An 18,188-nucleotide genomic window follows, 5' to 3' on the forward strand; every position below is an offset into this window, starting at 1 on the left:
AATTTTATGTTTGCATTTTGCGTTCAAAAAGAAAATGGCTACACTTCAGAAAAAAAACTTCTGTAACTTCCATTTATGGGGGAAAAAAAAATTCAGACTTGACAGAATGCTTTCCGGCAGATCAGAATTCAAACCCATTTACCTGTCCCAATTAACTAGAAAGGCAGACTTTGAGCTCCGCTGCTGCTGCTGCTAAGTCGCTTCAGCCGTGTCCGACTCTGTGCGACCCTGTAGACGGCAGCCCACCACGCTCTCCCATCTCTGGGATTCTCCAGGCAAGAACACTGGAGTGGGTTGCCATTTCCTTCTCCAGTGCATGAAAGTGAAAAGTGAAAGTGAAGTCACTCAGTCGTGTCCGACCCTCAGCGACCCCACGGACTGCAGCCCACCAAGCTCCTCCGTCCATGGGATTTTCCAGGCAGGAGTACTGGAGTGGGGTGCCATTGCCTTCTCCGTGAGCTCTGCTACTGGGATTCAAAATTATTTTAAAATTTTAGAACTTCTTATTTAGTATACGTATATTGAAGATATCTATATGTTTAAGAACGTATTATTCCCTAAGGCCCAAATGCACAATTGCTGCAAGTCTAATAAATATCTTGAGATTGGATGCAAATTCATTTGGGAGGCAGAATGTTTCCTTAATGCCACGTCCCTTTAATGTATTTGGATCCAGATGTTTTGGCGTCATTTGCTGGAGTGGATGCAGCGTTAGTCTGTCAAGTTCCCTGCTGTTTGCCATTATTTAGTATTGTTAGAGTCTGTGAGCTTGCACTCTCATTGGGAGAGTTGAAGAAAGGCTTTAAATTGGAAAAGGTACCACCAGGCTGTGGCCCTTGTCCAGAATTCCTCAGGTGAAAAACAACAAAACTGGGACTTCCCTGGTGGTCCAGAGATTAAGAATCTGCCTTGCGGGGACAGGAAGGAGGGAAGGAGAGAAAGAGAGGGCCATAGTGAGAGACAGAGAAAGAAAAAGGGAGGGAGACAGGGCAAGAGAGAGAGAGACGGGGGTGGGGGGAGGAAAGAAGAGAGAGATGAGGCAGAGAGGAAGGGAGGGAAGGACAGGGTGAGAGAGAGAAGGGGAGAAAGAGGCAGAAAGGAAGGACCAGAGAGAGAGAGAAGGCGGGAGGGTGAAAGTCAGGACACAGAGGGTGAGAGGGCAAGGCAGGACACGAGGGAGGGAGAAATGCAGAAGAATCCGGCAGGCGGTGCGGGGACACGGGTTCAGTTCCTGGTAGAGGAACTAAGATCCACGTGCCTGGGAGCAGCTAAGCCCACGGACCACAGCTCCAGGGTCCCTGTGCCTCAAGGAGAGACCCCGCACGTTGCAGGGGAGACACCTCGTGCCACAGCCTAGCAGCCAAACGATATTTTCAAAAATCTTTAAAAAAAAAAAAGGTGACTATAAATGAAACATTAGAATACTAATATTACAAAGCAGCGCCGTTGGACTTTCCCTGGTGGTCCAGTGGTTAAGACTCTGTGCTCCCACCTTAGGGGGCCCAGGTTCGACCCCTGGTTGGGAAACTAGACCCCACGCGTGGTGCAGCACAGCCTCAGGAACTAAGAGCAGTCCTGCTGGCTGTCTGTAAGGTCCCCAGCACATGAATACCAGACCCTCACCCAGGGCCGGGCTCGCCTTCTGGGAAGCGTCTAACAAACTTAGACACGCAAATTCTCCAACTCTGACAGATGACATAAATCGTGTTTTCTAAGGTAACAAGGACCACACACCTGTGCTCAAAGATCCTCTGTGGCGCTGTGCTAACCTTGCATCCTTCCATCTACTCTGCAGATTATTAGAGTCACTCTCTGCTTTAACAGTGACAGTTTCTTAAGAAATGGCTGGACTGCGTGGAGTTCCCTCACACCGACAGGCCTGTGTCAGTCCCCCTGGAGCAGGAGCGTCTCAGGCCTGCTTTCTTGTGTGGTCACAGGGTAAACCTTAGACCTCAGCGGCACCCCAGTTCTCAAGAGTGGTGATGCGCTCCATGGTTTAGTGCTGATCACTTTTCCGTGTGTGGGTGTGTTTATAGATACACCGCTTGGGGCAGAGCTCTGCCCTTGGGAATACCACGTGTGTGTTCATCAGCAACGCAAGATCCAGTGACTGACACGTAGATGCACTTTCAATCTACGTTTTCCTGGTTTTAATGGAGAAGGAAATGGCAACCCACTCTAGTATTCTTACATGGAAAATCCCATGGACAGAGGAGCCTGGCAGGCCATACAGGTCATGGGGTCACAGACACGACTGAGCGACTTCACTTCTTCCTAGTTTTAAAGGCACAGGAATTTAACAGTCATTGTTTTATTTCAGATTTTCATGTCCAGGTTCATATATTAAATGGGCCTATACTTTTTCTTATACTATCTATTGATCTTAGAATTAAGAATACCGTCGTGGAGTGATTTTAATATCTTATTTTTATATTTTCTCAAGCCATTTGAAAATACAGAGTACCACCGGTCCCTGAAAGTTTAGTAAAATATATGTAAAACCTTCTGGGTCTGTATGTTTTGGAGAGCTGGATAAAGGGCAAGGAGTTACAGACACCGTTTTAATTTCTTGGGCTCTGGTTTCAAGTTTTCTTTCCCTTTGTGCACCAGAGTTTTTAGTATTTTTTCTAAAAGTTTATGTAAGATAATTTTTGTTGGGTAGTTGCTGAGAACACTTTTCACACATTCTTCAATTCCTTATGAAACAGTTGTGTGTGAACAAGGAGCTGTGTGCACAGCACTTTGAAGTCACATGCTCACCAGCCTGCGTCTGAGGCCCACCATCCCCTGCATTTAGGGCCCCTCAACTGTGTAAATACGAATGCCTAAAACATCCCGGGGTTATCTTGCATTTTCACATATTTTGGCATAAAAGTATTCATAGTAGTTTCTGACTAATTTCTGCTGCAACTTTAGCTGTACCCACTTTTCCTTTTCTGTCTCACACATACATGTGCAACACACACACACGTGATCAACCTTCACAGAAATTGGTATATTTTTCTTTCTTGGCAAAGTTTTCCGTGCTCTTCTGTACTGTCTTCTGTGAGTTTCTGTGTGATTCCCTCCCTTTACTCTCTGGGTTTGTTGTTGTGCTAACGTCATTCGCGTGCTCAGTGGCGCCTTCCTTCCCGACAGGCCAGTGCACGCTTGTGCCACAGCCCTGGCTGTTCAGAGCATCCTGCCTCACTGGCTGGGCTTTAAACAGTTACACGTTTAAAATTAACCTTGAAAATAAATATTTAGGTCTGTAAATTTTCTCTAAAAATGCCACTTGCACTGCACCCACTAATTTTCATGAAATTTAAAATCAATTTTAATTTTAAGCTATTAGTAATTTATGTATTTCCTGAAAGTAGCATGTAAGCAGAACTAAAAATAAGTTTATATTTTACTTTATCGGGTGAAAAAGATTGTGGTCTGCTGTGCAAACTTCCAGTCTTGAACAGAACAGAGAAGAAACTCCTCTGTCATTGATAGAAGTAAACCCCAGAAGCTCCCATGGTGGCACCGGAGGCCTCTGTTTGGATGCAGAAGGCCACCTCTGCTGTGCACTGGCAAACATGAGACAGAAGTATATTCATAAGGACAAACTCCAGACAGCAGTCTGTGTTCATTAATGCCACGATCCCATGGGTACTGCAGAGAAACCTAGAAAGTGTGGAACACGCAAAGAAAGTGACTCAGATATGGCACTTAAAACCAAGGGAACTCATGCTTTAATAGACACGGAAGTCACAAAGGAAGGCCAAGTGCCTTAGCAATCTCAATAAAAATACCAAGTTCTTTTTACATGGTAAATTTCATAATATAAAAAGTTTAATGCCATCTGGAAACTGTCATTTACAAAAAAAAAAAAAAAAGTCCACATAGGCCAAGGGTGGCTAACACTGCATACAGGGGCATGAGTGCCACGTGGGGAAGGCATGTGCGCAGGGAGACGTGGCCACGTGTGTCCTTCCACGCGGCATCTCTGGAGGACCTGGCACAGATGGGGGCCCAGTTCACAAAGCACATGTACAAGTTCTTTTAGGTAAAAGAACAAAATATGTGATGAAAATTACACAGTTTTCACATTCTGCCTACTGACTAAAAGCAAGCCCGATTATCGTGTGGTGGTTTTTTTCCCAGCCTGAGCTGAAACTAGCGAAGTGGCGGTTCTCCTTGTGGCTGGGATGCGGGACAGGGACTGCTGGGCACCCGTGGCGGCGACCACCTGCCGGCCTCCCCTGGGCAGCCGGGCAGATATGGACGCATGTACGGCAGCGTGTGGGCTGGGGACTGTTGGGAGTGGGTGGAGGCGAGAACATTCTCGTTTCTCTACACGCATCAGAACGCAAGCTTGAGTGGCTCACTGTGTCTTGGTAAATGGACTCTTAAGATGAGTGAAGTGTGCAGACCTGCCTGCATGGCCCACTGGTGAGAAGTAAGATCTACTGCCAGGGTTTGTAGGAGAGGGAGGTTTTATTGCCTGCGTATTTGCGTCTGATGGAGCAGGGGCAGGGGTTCCAGTTTCCTGAGCTGAAAAAGAAGTCCTGTCCGATGCTGTCTGCATACAGTGACCCAGCGACCCCTTCCACGTGGGGCAGGGAGCCAAGGACTCCTCCAGGGCCCGTCCCTCCCCTCCACAGGGCTCGGGTTCCCACACACCCCGTCAGTCTGTCCACAGCCTGACGTCCGCTTTCCGAGCCTAGAAACAGAACATGAGCCAGGTGTTTTCTGCCATGTGGACCAGGAGTCAGCAAAACGTTTTCATAAGAGGCTCTGTGGACCAAGAGGTAAAAATCACAATATTATGTAGATACTTATATAAATATTTTAAAATGTAAAATCCATTGCTAGCTCTTGGCTGTAAAAATCCAGGCCTCTGACCAGATTTAGCCTGGAGGTCATTTGCCAACCCCTGATCTGTACAAAGAAATCTGCAAATTTTACAATCTCACATAATTTTTAAGTGCATCCTTTTTTCAGGGAAGTCTAAAAAATTCACTTGGATTTTACATCCGTTTCACTTGAATAGAAAACACCAAGACTGACAGTAAACAGAAAGAAGTGGCAATTGGTCTTGATTTTATCATCTTTGCTTTCCTTCATTGAAGCTTATATCCAGGACCCCCCCCCAAAAAAAATCATATATTCCATTTGGCTTTTGAACATGAAACCTACAACAACAAATGTACTTAGACTAAAGCCAAATCAGGGTCCACGAGTCCTCCTAGCTGGCTTGGTAACCAGAAGTGGTCTGGGTGGTAGGGGGCTGTGCTGGAGGTGGGCACCCGGGGCCGGAGCCCATGAGTCCTTCCAGCTGGCTTGGTAACCAGGAGAAGCGGTCCGGGTGGTAGGGGGCTGTGCTGGAGGTGGGCACCCGGGGCCGGAGCACAGACCGGCCTTTCCTCCGGGGCTCCTTGGCACTTGGGAAAGAGGCTGAGAGGTGCTGAGAAAGGACGAGCCTAACTGTCTACATGTGTGCGGATTCAGAAATTCACTTTTGAGGTTTGTTTCTTGTTATTGAGAACCTGATTTTGCTATCTAAATGCACAGTGCTATAAGCTTGGCTTTCATTTGCTACATTGGTACTTTTATTATCATTTACAAAAGACATAAAGACAGCCTCATAGTTGCTTGCTTCTTGATAAAAGTATTTCTCTTCCAGTGTTGGGATCGGGGTTAGGATGGGAGGGACTTCCTTGCTTCTGTCAACATGGCTGTTGGGTTAAACACAAAAAGTTTCTATGATGCAGCTCAGGAGAGTAAGAGAGATTGAGTATATATTATCTTTCCCTCTTTGCAGAGAACAGTGAGGACTAATAGACAGGTGGTCAGTGTGTGTGAATCAAATGAGGCCTCCCCGAGGTTAACCCCGCCGGGTGTCGTCGTGAGGCTGCTGCCAGGCCCCGCTGTCCTCTCCCCGTGGCTGGTGTCCCGGGACGAGAGGCTGCTGCCTTCGTGGGATGGACCTTCACAGTGAGGAGGTAGTAAGTAGGATTTCCACTTGAGAATTACCTAAAAGTGGCTTATGTTCTCCAACTGCACTTGGCACTGACATGATTTTCAGCATTTCCTTTCCTTATAAAATAAGTTAATGGTTACCCCTACTAGACTGTTCTTTTGTCTCATCCTGGCTGGCGGCAGTATCAGGGAACCATCATAGCTGGAGAAAGAGTCCCTCTTTTCTTTTTTTTCCCCCTATGACAACACATTTAAGACCCTCTCTCCCTGTTGAGCAGTAACTCAGAGGTACATATCCCAGCAGAGGGCCCTGCTTCTGAGGCCGTGGACAGTAAGGGTCTGTCCTCAGACCACAGGAGCCAGGGGCACCGGTCACACCAAGACGGGGGTCACATGCAGTTCACAGGTGGGAGGTGCTGGGACGGTGGGAACCTGGCAGCAGATGTAGATAGGAGGGGTGTTTGAAGCCTGGAGTTGGGAAAAGATAATTAAAATTAAGCAGGAAGTAAAGGGATAGGAGCTGGAAGGCTAGATTCTGGTTAAATCTAGTTAGCCATGAGTTTGTTTTTTTTTTTTTTTTTTTTTTTTGCTATTTTTTTCTTCTAAGGAAACTGAATAATTTCAAACTCCCCCCCCCCCAAAATTTGATAATTACTTATTGATGACTATTCAAAATTTGACGTTTTAAAAAACTTTTTGAGCTTTTAAAAATAATAGCTATAAATGCAAAGTACTATTGATAACAAAACCAAGTTGTTTATCCATGTACAAAAAAGGTCAGTAATGTTTTAAAAGCACAAAGTTGCATTTTAAATCACAATTGCATAGTTCTAAAATGCCTGGATAGGAGTTACGAAAATTTTCAAGTTTGGTTGACCATGGGGCTCCAAGGACATTTGTAGAGCTCAGGAGAGCAGAGTTCAGGACGGAAGCACTATTTCCAGGTGAATTATTGCATCGGTTCTATGATGTTACAGTACCGTGAGACCAGAATTGCTACAATTTAATTACAAATCATTGGCATTTTTAAAACCGGTATCCTGTTTTTTGGCAAGTTTATAACAACACTTTCATGTAGAATTCAACTTAGATTTTATGCATCCCACCCCCAACCAGCACCTGAAAGCCTTACAAAAGCTCTGTATTCTGTGTATAAAGGTACTGCATATATACCTCTTAGCAAAATAGGTACTCCCTCTCCTCCCCCGCCCCAGAACCTTGACCATTTTTGTACAAAAGTCCTGTTGAATCGCATCAAAGATGAGGAGAAGAGGGAGCTCACAGGTAAACATTTGGTGACGTGTGTAGAAAATTCCGTGCGCATCCTGTACCAGCTCCACATTAGTCCTGGCTTTTGGTGAATCTGCCCAGAGTCCCCGGGGGCCACCAGCGGGCGGGGCGTCTGGGCGGGCGGCGCATGCAGGGCAGCCGAGTGAGTGCGGAGAGCCCGGCTGGGCCGCTGCGCTCCGGGTTGCTGTCGGTGGGCACAGAAGATGCTTTAGCATTTAGAGGAAGGAAAAAATCTTCCTGGGGACAGAAACTTGTAGCCGTTTCCAGAAGGAAGTCTCAGAGGGCGCGTGGGAGCCGGGGCAGGTGGGCGGGCGGGCAGCGGCAGCGTGCTCAGCGAGGTGGTCTCCGTGTGCCAGTGTCCGTTGGGCGGGGCTTTGGGGGGTGTTTCTCCACGTCGCTGCAAAGACAGCTCCTTGAGTTCCAGCTTGTCTGCGCCCTCCTCCTTCTTGTTGTGCCGAGGTGACAAATTTAACAGGCTGAGGACATCTCTCTTGGAAGTCATGGTTCCAGGGGCCCCCCGGAGTATTTTCATTGGTCCCGTGGAGTGCTGGGGTGTGCTCTGCCAGAACATCTTCAGGTTGTGGACGGCCTGCACCTTCTCGTCGATGGCCGCCATCTTCAGCTTGTCGAGGTCGGGGTGGTCGGCGGGGCTGGACCGCGCGGAGCCCGCCGAGGAGTAGGAGAGAGCCGGGGACGGTGCGCTTCCCGCGGGAGACGGGTGGCCTGAGCTGGGGGACATGTTCCTTGGAGATTTGGAGATGTGAGCGCTGTAGGGGGAGCTGGGGTACTTCAGCTTGAAGAGAGGCTGGTCGCTCAGGGAGGTCTGCGAGTCGGAGCCGGGCGACGGCCGGCCGCTGTGCTGGCTCGGGCTGTCTTTGGCGGATGCCTCGGAGGCGGTGGGGCTGCTGTGCCCCGAGCTCACCTTGGGGAGGGAGGAGCTCCTGGCTGGGGGCTTTGGTTTGATGGTGACTGGCGACGACGACGTCTGGCTCTTCGGGTGGGAGAGGGCGGGCCTGCTGAAGGCGCTGGTTTCGGATGCTCGGAAGACGGCAGCGCTGTTGGGCACAGAGACGCCATCTTCAGAACTGGCGCCCTGACCGCCACCCCTCTGAAGACGCTCCACTGCCATGAGATGGCTTTGTGTCTCCTCGAGAATCTTCTGCGCCAGCTCTTGAGGGTCAAGCTTCGAGTTACTTTCTTCTTGGGACTTCACGGTACTATCTGTTTCTGTGCTCGACTGGTCTGATTCTCCCGTATCTGAACTTGCTAGTTTTCCAACTTTCTGGAAGGGTGAGTTTGGGCTGGGAATCAGAGTCATTTTAACAGGAGAGTTTGGAGTGCTTGAGCTCACCGAGACTTTGACGCCGCCTGCTGTCCCCACGCGGGACTGCTTGTGGTCGGGTGAGAAGCCCGTCGGTGGGTCCTCCTGGGAGGCTGCCAAGGGCTCCGTGCTAATGATGGAGAACCCCTCGTACTCCTCCTCGTCCTTGGCGCCTGCAGGGCGGGCGGGCGGGGACAGCGGGCTCCGGGGCAGGGCGGCGCGCGGTGGGTAGGTGTTCTTGGACCGCTCGTAGTCCTGCCGTCCCCGAGGGACCGCACCTTCTGACCCCCCATCAGGCTTGGAGACGAAGCTCATGGAGGAGGCGATGGAGCTCAGGCTGTACACAGAGATGGCGTCTGAGGCTATGCTCTCTGCCCCAGTCGGGGAGAAAGGAGGGTGCTGGTAGCCCAGGGGCAGAGCGTTGGAGACAGACTGGGCCGAGGCCAGCGACTCCAGGGAGGACGAGCTGTCCAGGCTGAGGCGCTTGGGCAGCTCGGTGGAATCTACGACAAAGGAGCACAGTTAGAATTCTGTGGTGCTGACTTCTTTCACAAGCATCCTCATATGCATAGAAGCTAGAGTTATACACAACCTGAATTTGTCCCAAGCCTGGAAAACAGTCCTGTGGGAAAAGGTAAGTCTCACGCTGGGGACAGAAACAGGAGGGGCCCCGGTGCTGCAGACCCGCCAGCAGGCCCACCCCCACTTGCTCCCTATCTCCCGAGGCCCCGCGGCCATGCCCCGCTCGGTGGCGCCCCTGCCTGAACCCTCACCCGCCGTCCCTTCCAGCTGCGGCTGCATCACTCCACATCCCAGCACCCTCGTCCCGCCTGCTCAGAACCCACTCCAGGCAGGCTTCTGTCTCCCCAGCTCATGTAAAGGTCACCAGTGGTCACCGCCAAACTTGGCATTCACTGCCCGCTTCTGCACAGATCACACCTGGCTCTTGGTGTGATCTTGGGAACCTTCCCTGGCCCTGCCTCGTCTGTGACCTTGACCCCAGGAGGGCCCACAGGACAGTCCTGTTCGCCTGAGCCCTGTGGGCACGTCAGTGTCTCCACTCTGGACTCGTCTGACCAGCTGCCTACGAACATGTCCAAGAGGGAACACAGACCAGTCCTGCCACCTTCACCGTCTCGGCGAAGGCAGCCCAGCCTGGCAGCTGTCACCTCTGACCCCTCTCTGAGCACGTTTGTCAGCAGGCTTTGCCGGTTGCCGTCAAGCCTTGACACCATCAGCGCCCGCATTCAGCCTCATTCTGCCCCTTTAGGGGGGCAGGCTTGCCCCAGGGTCTGAAAACCGCCCTGCAGGCCAGCTCTGGGCGCCGCCCCTCCCGCGGCGCCTCTTCTCTGATGCCACCTGCACATCCTCGTCCCTTAATCTCCTCGTCTGACATATATTGTACGTGTGCACACCATAAGCTGAGGTCCAGCAGAACAGGGAGCTTGTTTTTTGAACGTTCCCTGACATAGAGCAGACATTCACTCACTTAATTCTTCCCCTTCCCAAACCACACCCAGGGCCATGCCTGTAGCTCCTGGGAGCCGCGAGGCGCTCTTACCGAAGAGCGCGAGCAAGGCCTGGAGCGCAAAGTGCATGGTCCGTCGATTGGCTTGTTTCCCGGTTTTCAGGATTACTTCCTCCTGACCGACCTCACAGAGATCAAAACCTAGAGAAACAAAGACCGTAAACACCTTCTTTGAGGAAGATTCCCGGGCCTGAAAAGGATGTGCACTCTAGGGCTTCTCACCCTGTCCTGGGGAACCTGTGCAGACCCCTCGGAAAGCCCCGCCTGTACATCGGTCAAGAGAATGTCAGTCACGAGGACTCATGGGCACTGCACCCCTCACACCCATGCAGGGGGCTCCCCTGATTGCTGTCCTTCCATACAGCGCTGGCTGCTGCCCTGCCCTGCCCTCTCCAGAGAGGAGCTGGGAGTAGTAAGGCTCGCTGACACTTGTCTCCACTCTTCTGCAGGACAGTCCACTTAAAGAAGACTGTCAAGGACAAACACCGGCTCCTCTGTTCAGCCGGACATTTAAAGCTGGTGCAGAAGAAGGTGGGAACTTTGCAAGGATGGTGTCTCTGCGCGTGGGCACGGTCTGCCCCAAGGGCTCTGAGACGAGCTTCTCTGATGCTGCAGAATCTACTCTGGGCTGGAGCGCCCACCAGGGACTCAGTCTGCCCCGCCGGAGCCCCCAGGGAGCAGCCCCAAGTCTAATAAGACCCAGCGCGGGCACAACAAAGGCAGGGCGGCTGCCTAACGAGCTGTTGCCGCAGCACTCAGACTCATCGGGGCCACGACGGAGGCAGCCAGCAGGTAAGGACTTAGGGCCTAAGGGGCTCGGCTCAGAACGTCTTCACTTAACCTCCCAGCAGATCACTGAGCTCTGCTTCAAACAGTGTGGACACTTGGGGCCGGCAGCAGCCCGGCGCTCCCAGGCCCTTTCCCACCTCACCTCAGTGTTCCCACAGCAAGGACCCCAGCGCCAGATGAGAAACCTGTCTTTTTTATTCTTGTAATTCCTGTGTTGGGTCTGGGAACTGGACTCAATAGAGGTGCCTTGAACTCAGCATTCTGGTTGCTATTGGAGATTCCCCCCTCTGAACTCAAAAATAAACAGACCCTGAAACCAACAGGAAGGTCTCAGAGAACTCAGCACTTAGAAAATGAGTGACTAATAACGTTTTAGTTTAGAATCTGCTATCAAGGGGACTTGAACTGGTTGTCCCAACAGAACTGAGTTCTCTAAATAAGCCACAGCCTGTGACTTGCCGAGGGCTGGAGGGGGTAGTTCTCCCAACTCACCCTGGAGTATCAGTGGGATTCAGAAAGTAGAGGAGCATCAACAAAAAGCACCCAGGACCCCAACCTGAGAGCGTGCCAGCGACACAGCCTGTCCCCGGGAGGACAGGAGCTGCTCCTCCTCACAGAAAGACCTCGGCTCCAGTCTTGCCGCACCTGCGGCCTCATACAAGTGAGACCATCCTGGGTGTGGAGCTGGTCCTTCTCACCCCTGCTCCACTTGTTCGTGACTATGCTTACTAGACATAAATGTACTATGTTTATACCAAGAAGGCTATGGTCCACAAGAAACAAGCAAATAATAAGAATCTTAAAAGACCTCAGAGTACCTACTGCCAGGGGATTTGGAACCCCTGTGGGGTTGTGTGGGTTCCCTCTTTGCCTCCAAAGACACGTGGAAGCCCCCAAGTTGAGATGGGCTGGGAAGGGTCATCCAAATGGGCTAGAAAAGGCTCCCAGGCTTCCCGTGTGGGAGGAGCATTCCCACAAGGCATCAGATCCCCACTCCCTCAGACTAAAAACCAAGGGCCTCCCACCGGTGTCTCGACCCCAGCATCTGCCTCAGGCTCTTCCCTCGGCCTGGACCTTTCCTCCACAGGCTCTGGGCCTGCGGGGCTCCTGCCTGTCTCTGTGACCCTGATGCTTCTGTCTGTGCCGGCGTTCCTCACTTCTGAGCTGCTCCCCTTAGGCTGCGTCTTTCTGTGTGTGTGTCTGTCCCCTCTGGTATGAAAGCTCTCTTAAGAGCAGGACCTTCTGTCCTGTGCTCACTGCTGCCTCCCCCACGCCTGCGACAGGACGGCATAGCCTCTCAGGGCGACGGAGCAGCAGCTGCATGCCTCTCAGGGCGACGGAGCAGCAGGTGCATGCCTCTTAGGGCGACGGAGCAGCAGGTGCATGCCTCTCAGGGCGACGGAGCAGCAGGTGCGCCTGCAGTGAGGAGGCAGCAGTGGTGCTGGGAGCTGCCTCAACTGGCTCTCAGCGCTGAAGGAGCGAGAGTGTCCTGACTGAAGGAGGATCTTGCAACAGGCCGTCCTAGGTTTCTATGGTCAGTCAAAGGCACTTTCAATTGTATTTTTCTCTCTGCCAAGTCTGAGTAGCCAGTGATAGAGCCCGATGTTGAAATCCTGAGTTTTCTTTAGGCTGTAGTCATGGCTTGACTCCCAGCAGTACTGCAATCCAGCAGATTCATCTTAACATGATGACTCCGAGCGCAAGGAGGAAATCACCGTGTAGGGGATGGGGGCAGCCGGAAGGCCGTCTGGGAGCTGTGCTGAAGCACCAGCCCTCACGTTAGCCACTGAGTAATAAACACGGAAACAACGCTAAGACCCGAGAGTCTACCAATGCCACCCAACAGAAACTAGGAGAGAAACAGGTTAAAAAGAAAGGTGGAAGGAAAGGAGCCCCTTCGCGGACGCGGGCCTACCTAGAGCCGCCAGGAACTCGTGGCAGCCGGGGAGCCGCCACAGCTGGACGCTGATGGAGACCTGGATGGGCGCCGCGGCGAAGTCCTGCTCCTTCTCGCCGGCCTGCAGCTGCACCAGCACCTGGTGGAGCTGAGGGGAGAGCGTCAGCCTCGCCTGCCGGGCGCGCGCAAGCTGCCCGCGCGGGGCACGGCACGGCTAGCGACCTCCTGTGTGCGCAGCGCCTCACATTCTTTGCACGGGGCCTCTGTGCCTGCTGCCCTCTGTCCTCTCCGTGGGAGCGGGGGGCTCGGGGCGAGAGGAGGGGCAGGGGGCTCCCAGACACCTGCTGAGTGTGAGCACTCCCCCCGGGGCTGCTGGCCTGCCGTTCTGAGGGAACTTGAAAGGTCAGATCCAGAGCAGAGCGGGCGGAGCCGGAAAGGGAGCCAGAGCCAGGGCGGGGGCGGACCTGAGCCAGCAGCGCGGGGGCGGGGCGGGCGGGTCGAGGGGCTCACCTGAGGACAGTGCTACTTAGAGTGGTACTCACCATTCCAACCATATTTTTAACAGCCTTCGGCCAGCAGAGTATAAGAAAAAGAGAGAAAGAGAAAGAGAAGAGAGTTTAGACTCAAGCACAGGTTGTTATGCACCACAAGCTGATCACTGCCGTAGGAAGCGCCACACGGGCTGGCTCTGACCCGGCGGGCAGCGGAGAGGAGCGAGAGTCAGCAGGGACACAGGAGAAGGCGCAGCCACACCCGCCAGATGCCCCAGAGGTCGCCGCCTGCCCTTCCTCGCCAGGACGGGGCACGGGACCGCGGGCCCTCGTGGCCACTCCAAAGCAGAGTCTCCAATTCGAGTGGCTCAGAAGTGCCTGCCATCCCGGGGCAGGGGCTGTGGAGGCCCCCGTGCTGCCACCAAAAGCAAGAAAGTAAGCAGTTGGCTCCGACGCTCAGCCTCACCCTGCGCACGCGCCTCTAGCCTTTTCTCTTGTTAGAGCACAGGCTTGTAGCCCTGAAGTGTCTTCCTGATTCTCCCCAACAAGCAGATCCTAATGCTTATTATAATATGAGCAGAAACTCACAATCAGTGAGCTATGCTCCGAATCAGGGTGGAAACCACCCAGGCAGCTGGGGGGAGAGGCGCCAGGGCTGAACCCTCGACGGAGCAGCTTATTTCCAGATAAACAGCTCCACTAAAAGGAAACCTGCTGGTAAAGACCTACTAATGCATATTACTTTGTCAAATTATTACACTTCAGAAAACCACTCCATCCTCTTCAGGGGTCACTACATTGTCACCAGGGGGTTGTTCCAGACCTGCACAGGCCAAGAGGAAGATCTGAAGCTCGGTGGCCAATTCGAGAACAGCCTACATGATGCCAAGGGCTAGAATCCTCCAGTTCTCTAAATTAGATCTACCTTCTCTTAAAAGAAAGTACTTCGTGAAAAACCCGCTAAGCAGTATCTTCCATGAGAGGTGACTGTGTTCACCACCACCTCAGTGGTGGTTTTGTTTCAGGCAGGGGTCACGCTCTGACCTGAGAATAAGTACGGGAACACCTGCTGGCTTGGGCCGCTGGTGGTCAGGGGTGCCCAGTGCAGGAGGCCACTGGATGCAGAGGTCAGGAAGAGCCCTGAGACCACAGGGGACTGGGGCCCCTTGGGCGTCCCCTGAGGCCCTAGCGCTGTTGGCACTCAGCGCCCAGAGAGGGCCTGAGAACCAGCTCCTCCGTGCTGGCCGATGTACCGCAGCGCTCGCCTCTCCCTCAAATCCCAAGGGCTGAGCTTCCTGTCAGGGTCGGAGCTCTGTCCCCCAATGCGGCCCAGCCCCCAGGCTCCGCTTCCCGCTGGACTCACCCGGCTGATGAGCTGCTCGCCTGTCTCCGAGGCTGTGATGAGCTTGCAGAGGGCTTGGAGGGCAGGGTTGGGCAGACCTACAGCAAGGAGGAGGCGGCGTCATCTGGAGGGGCACACTGCACCCACAGTCTGCACCTTCCCAGGGGAATGCGCCCCAAATGCTCAGCTTTGCTCCTGTTTTCAAAAGCTCAGCACAGCCAGACTGTGTGTCCAAGTCCCACCTGGATGCTCTCTGAGAAGGGCAGCTGGAGGCTGCATGTGGTCACCCCAGGACCCTGACCGGTCGCTCAGGCAGCATCACCCCCTGCCGAGCGATGCAAGAAGGGGAGCCCTGTGACCACGTCACCCCGGGTTCAGCCACAGGGCTCTGTCAGGCCCGAAGCTGCCAACAAAACGTTTGAGCTGCTGCTGTCCACCCCGCAAGGGGGAGAGCTGGGGGTCACAGATGGAGGCGCCAGGCCGGAGGAGTCTGTGTCGGGGACTCCGGAGACCCCGGCTCCTCCCTGTCCCAGAGCGGCGGGGACCACAGCCCCCCAGCCTGCGCGTGCCGCCGGCCGAGGCTCACCCAGCAGGGACTGGATGGTGCTGCTGCACTGCTGGAGCCGGTCGCCCGGGTCAGAGGTTGGGAAGAAGACGGCCGCTGGCAGGCCGCTGGCCGGGGGGTCCAGCCGGAAGCCCACAGCGGTGAGGAGCGCCTGCCAGCCAGGGATGCCGCCCACTTTGTTCTCCACGCTCTGCTGGGATGTGTACATGGCGTTGCGCTGCCCGTTCTGAATGCGCTGCAGCGACTTCTCCACCTGCGGGGGGAGAGGGTGAGGCGCTGCTCTGGGCAGGGGTGGGGACCCTGGTTTCTCTCCAGGTGGCTTTGGGGGAGCACACAGCCAGTGTGGGGAGCGCTGTGGGGCTGACCGCCACACCCTGGCCTGAGGGCCACACAGCAGCAGCCAGCGCCCCGCAAGGGAGGGACTGCCACGCTCAACAGCCAGCGAGGGCTGGGGGGCTCCAAAGAGCCCTGGCCCTTCCCTAATGTGGCTCCAGGCTCTGGGCGCCTCCTCGCACATGGGAGATCTGTCTGGAAACCCATCTCCTGCCCAGGGCCTGCCCCAAACGCTGCAGGCTGACTGCCCGTCACCAGGATGAGCCCTCAGGCCTTCAGGACCCCGCACACACACGAGGAGGTGCCCTCACTGGGCCTGTGTCCCCCAGGCCTCCGACTCCTCGGCCTGCAGCACTGAGCTCTGGACCTCGTCCCGCATGTCCTGGGCCCGCCAGGTGACAGCCAGCCCCTCAGCTCTCCAGGAGCCTCCACGGCGCCTGCAGCAGCCGCGCACCTTCCCTCGGTCCCTTGACTCCGAGGGAAGAATCGGCTGGTCCTAAGATGTCCCCTGCCCTGCATTCCCCTGGTGGGGACAGAGTGCTGTCCAGGACACCCCCAGAGTACAACCCGCAGGTGCTGGGGGATTCCCTGGCTGCCCCGTTGTCAGGACTCTGTGCTCCCACTGCCTTGGGCCCAGGTTCAACCCCCGTGAGGGCACTGGGCTCCCACGAGCTGCGCAGCACAACAGAAAGTAAGTGAAGAACAGACAGCATCGCATCTGGAGGCACCCTGAGTGTACCCAAAAACACAACCCTTTGTCAGGTAAGCCTACTTTTAGGAACTTAACCTGTACAATTGTGTTTCACAAGTCCAAACTATAGGGAATTCCCTGTAGTTAGGGCTCTGCACTCCCCCTGCAGGGGCATGGGTTCAGTCCCTCATCAGGGAAGTGACACATGCCACAAGGTACAGCCAAAAAGGAAAAACCCCGGGACGCTGGCAGCTGACATCACAGGTAGGAGGAAACATGAGTTCCCGGGCAGGACAGATGGGCAGCCAGCTGCTGTCCCTTGTGCTGGGCAGGCCCTGGAGACCCTGTCTGCTAGGTAGGTAGGGAAGGACTGGTGAATTCGACCCATGGGCCCTACACTCATCCCCAAAGATGAAGCCGAGAAAGAGGTGAGAATCCTGGATGAACTTGAGGGGCCCTGAGGCTGGATTCTGGCCCTGGGAGGCAATGCCAACACCTACAGCAGGAAGGGGGGCATCGCCTGCCAGGGTCCTGGTGCTGAGCAACTTTAAGTTCAGCTTGCAGGCACAGGTTAAAAGAAGAGACCTTTGTAGAAGGTCTCCCCCAAATTCTCAAAGCTCTTGAGTGCGTCTACCCAGTGGGTTGGGGGTGCTTCCTTGTGTCCGGCCTGAGACACAAGGCCCGTGGGGCGAATTCACCAGTCCTTCCCTACCTACCTAGCAGACTGTCTGCAGGGCCTGCCCAGCACAAGGGACAGAGGTCAGCTTCCAGCAGTTTTGTTCACATACTGACTTCTTTAAAGTCGGAGAAAACCTTCAGACAGACCTGAGTAAGAAGAGTCTGTGGCTGACCCGTCACTGGAGCCTGCCCAGGCCCCTGGGCCATACCCCCTGGCCAAGGCCGTGTCCACTCCAGGACCCCAGGAGAAGCCTTTGCCAGTTCTTCCCTCCTCAGCACCTCTGAGCTGCCAGTTGGCCACGGGGGGAGTGTAGGCCTTGGATTTGGAACGAGCGTGGATGTGGTGGGGACTTCCTGGTGGCTCAGTGGTAAAGAATCCACCTGCCACCCCTGGGTCGGGACGACCCCCTAGAGGAGGAAATAGCAACCCATGCCTGGGCAACCCCATGGACAGAGGAGCCGGGAGGCTACAGTCCATGGGGTCACAAAGTTGGACACAACCGAGCGACTAAACAACAACGGCTGCAGTGTGGGCTGCTGCCGTGTGCTGGACAGCGCCTGGTCTTTCTGGCAGAATTCCAAGGAGGCTAAGACTCCTAAATCATTTGAAACTGCCTCTAGGTTATCAAGATGAAAAGGTGGAACAAGTTTCATGTTACTCCTGGCTTGGTTTGCAACCTTTCAGTTCTGTAGACAATGGCTTGGGGACTCTGACTGTGTTGTGGCCAAGAGCAGGGCCAGGCTTGAGCTCTCCAGCTGACTTTAGGGAGAGGCCAGTACCCTCTGATTACACCAGCTCTCAGCTATGGGGACCTGTTGGGTGCCAGCTACCTTTTCTCTAGCCCTCAAGGTAACCTTGAAAAGGTACATTTTTATCCGCTTCCACTCGCAGCTGAGGCTCAGAGAGCAAGGTTATTTGCCTAAAGCCACATGACTGGAAGTGGCTGTGGTCAGGCCCTACTTCAGAATCCCACTCGGCCGCCCCTGCAGGGTCTGGGCAAGGATGGTGAGCCATAGGTGACGACCCACCATGCTCACCGCTAGGACCAAGTGACTTGACCCACAGACATCGGGGACAAAGTCCCCTCCATCTGCTCACCCCCTGCCCCCGCTGCCGCGGGACCCCCAGCCTTACTGCTGCTCGAGCATCGCAGCCGCTCCCCGAGGGTCCCGCGCCCCTTACCAGGTGCAGCAGCACGCGCAGGGCGTCCCGCGCGCGCTCTGGGTGCTGGAGGATCTCAGTGAGGGCCTGACCGATGAGCGAAGAGGGACTGTTGAGCTTCACATCGCTGCCGATAAGCATGAACCCTGTGA

General features: G+C 54.3%; 1 protein-coding gene across 14 annotated transcripts in view; it reads right to left on the bottom strand.

Annotated features, from left to right (window-relative positions):
* Positions 1-3,696: 3,696 nt before the first annotated feature.
* TTC28 (tetratricopeptide repeat domain 28) overlaps positions 3,697-18,188 on the bottom strand; it is a 580,310-nt gene continuing 565,818 nt past the window's right edge. For 13 of the 14 annotated variants that reach the window (XM_055549377.1, XM_055549381.1, XM_055549379.1 and 10 more), the window contains 7 exons: positions 18,058-18,182; positions 15,194-15,425; positions 14,629-14,705; positions 13,317-13,340; positions 12,793-12,922; positions 10,122-10,229; positions 3,697-9,063 (listed from right to left, as the gene is read on the bottom strand). In XM_055549377.1, coding sequence (XP_055405352.1) covers positions 7,448-9,063; positions 10,122-10,229; positions 12,793-12,922; positions 13,317-13,340; positions 14,629-14,705; positions 15,194-15,425; positions 18,058-18,182 — 2,312 coding nt within the window. In that variant the 3' untranslated portion in view covers positions 3,697-7,447. The remainder of the gene's footprint in view (positions 9,064-10,121; positions 10,230-12,792; positions 12,923-13,316; positions 13,341-14,628; positions 14,706-15,193; positions 15,426-18,057; positions 18,183-18,188) is intronic. The other variant, XM_055549373.1, reaches the window with a different exon arrangement.

The sequence above is a fragment of the Bubalus kerabau genome, chromosome 16 (assembly GCF_029407905.1).
Source record: "Bubalus kerabau isolate K-KA32 ecotype Philippines breed swamp buffalo chromosome 16, PCC_UOA_SB_1v2, whole genome shotgun sequence".
In the NCBI taxonomy this organism is placed as follows: Eukaryota; Metazoa; Chordata; class Mammalia; order Artiodactyla; family Bovidae; genus Bubalus; species Bubalus kerabau.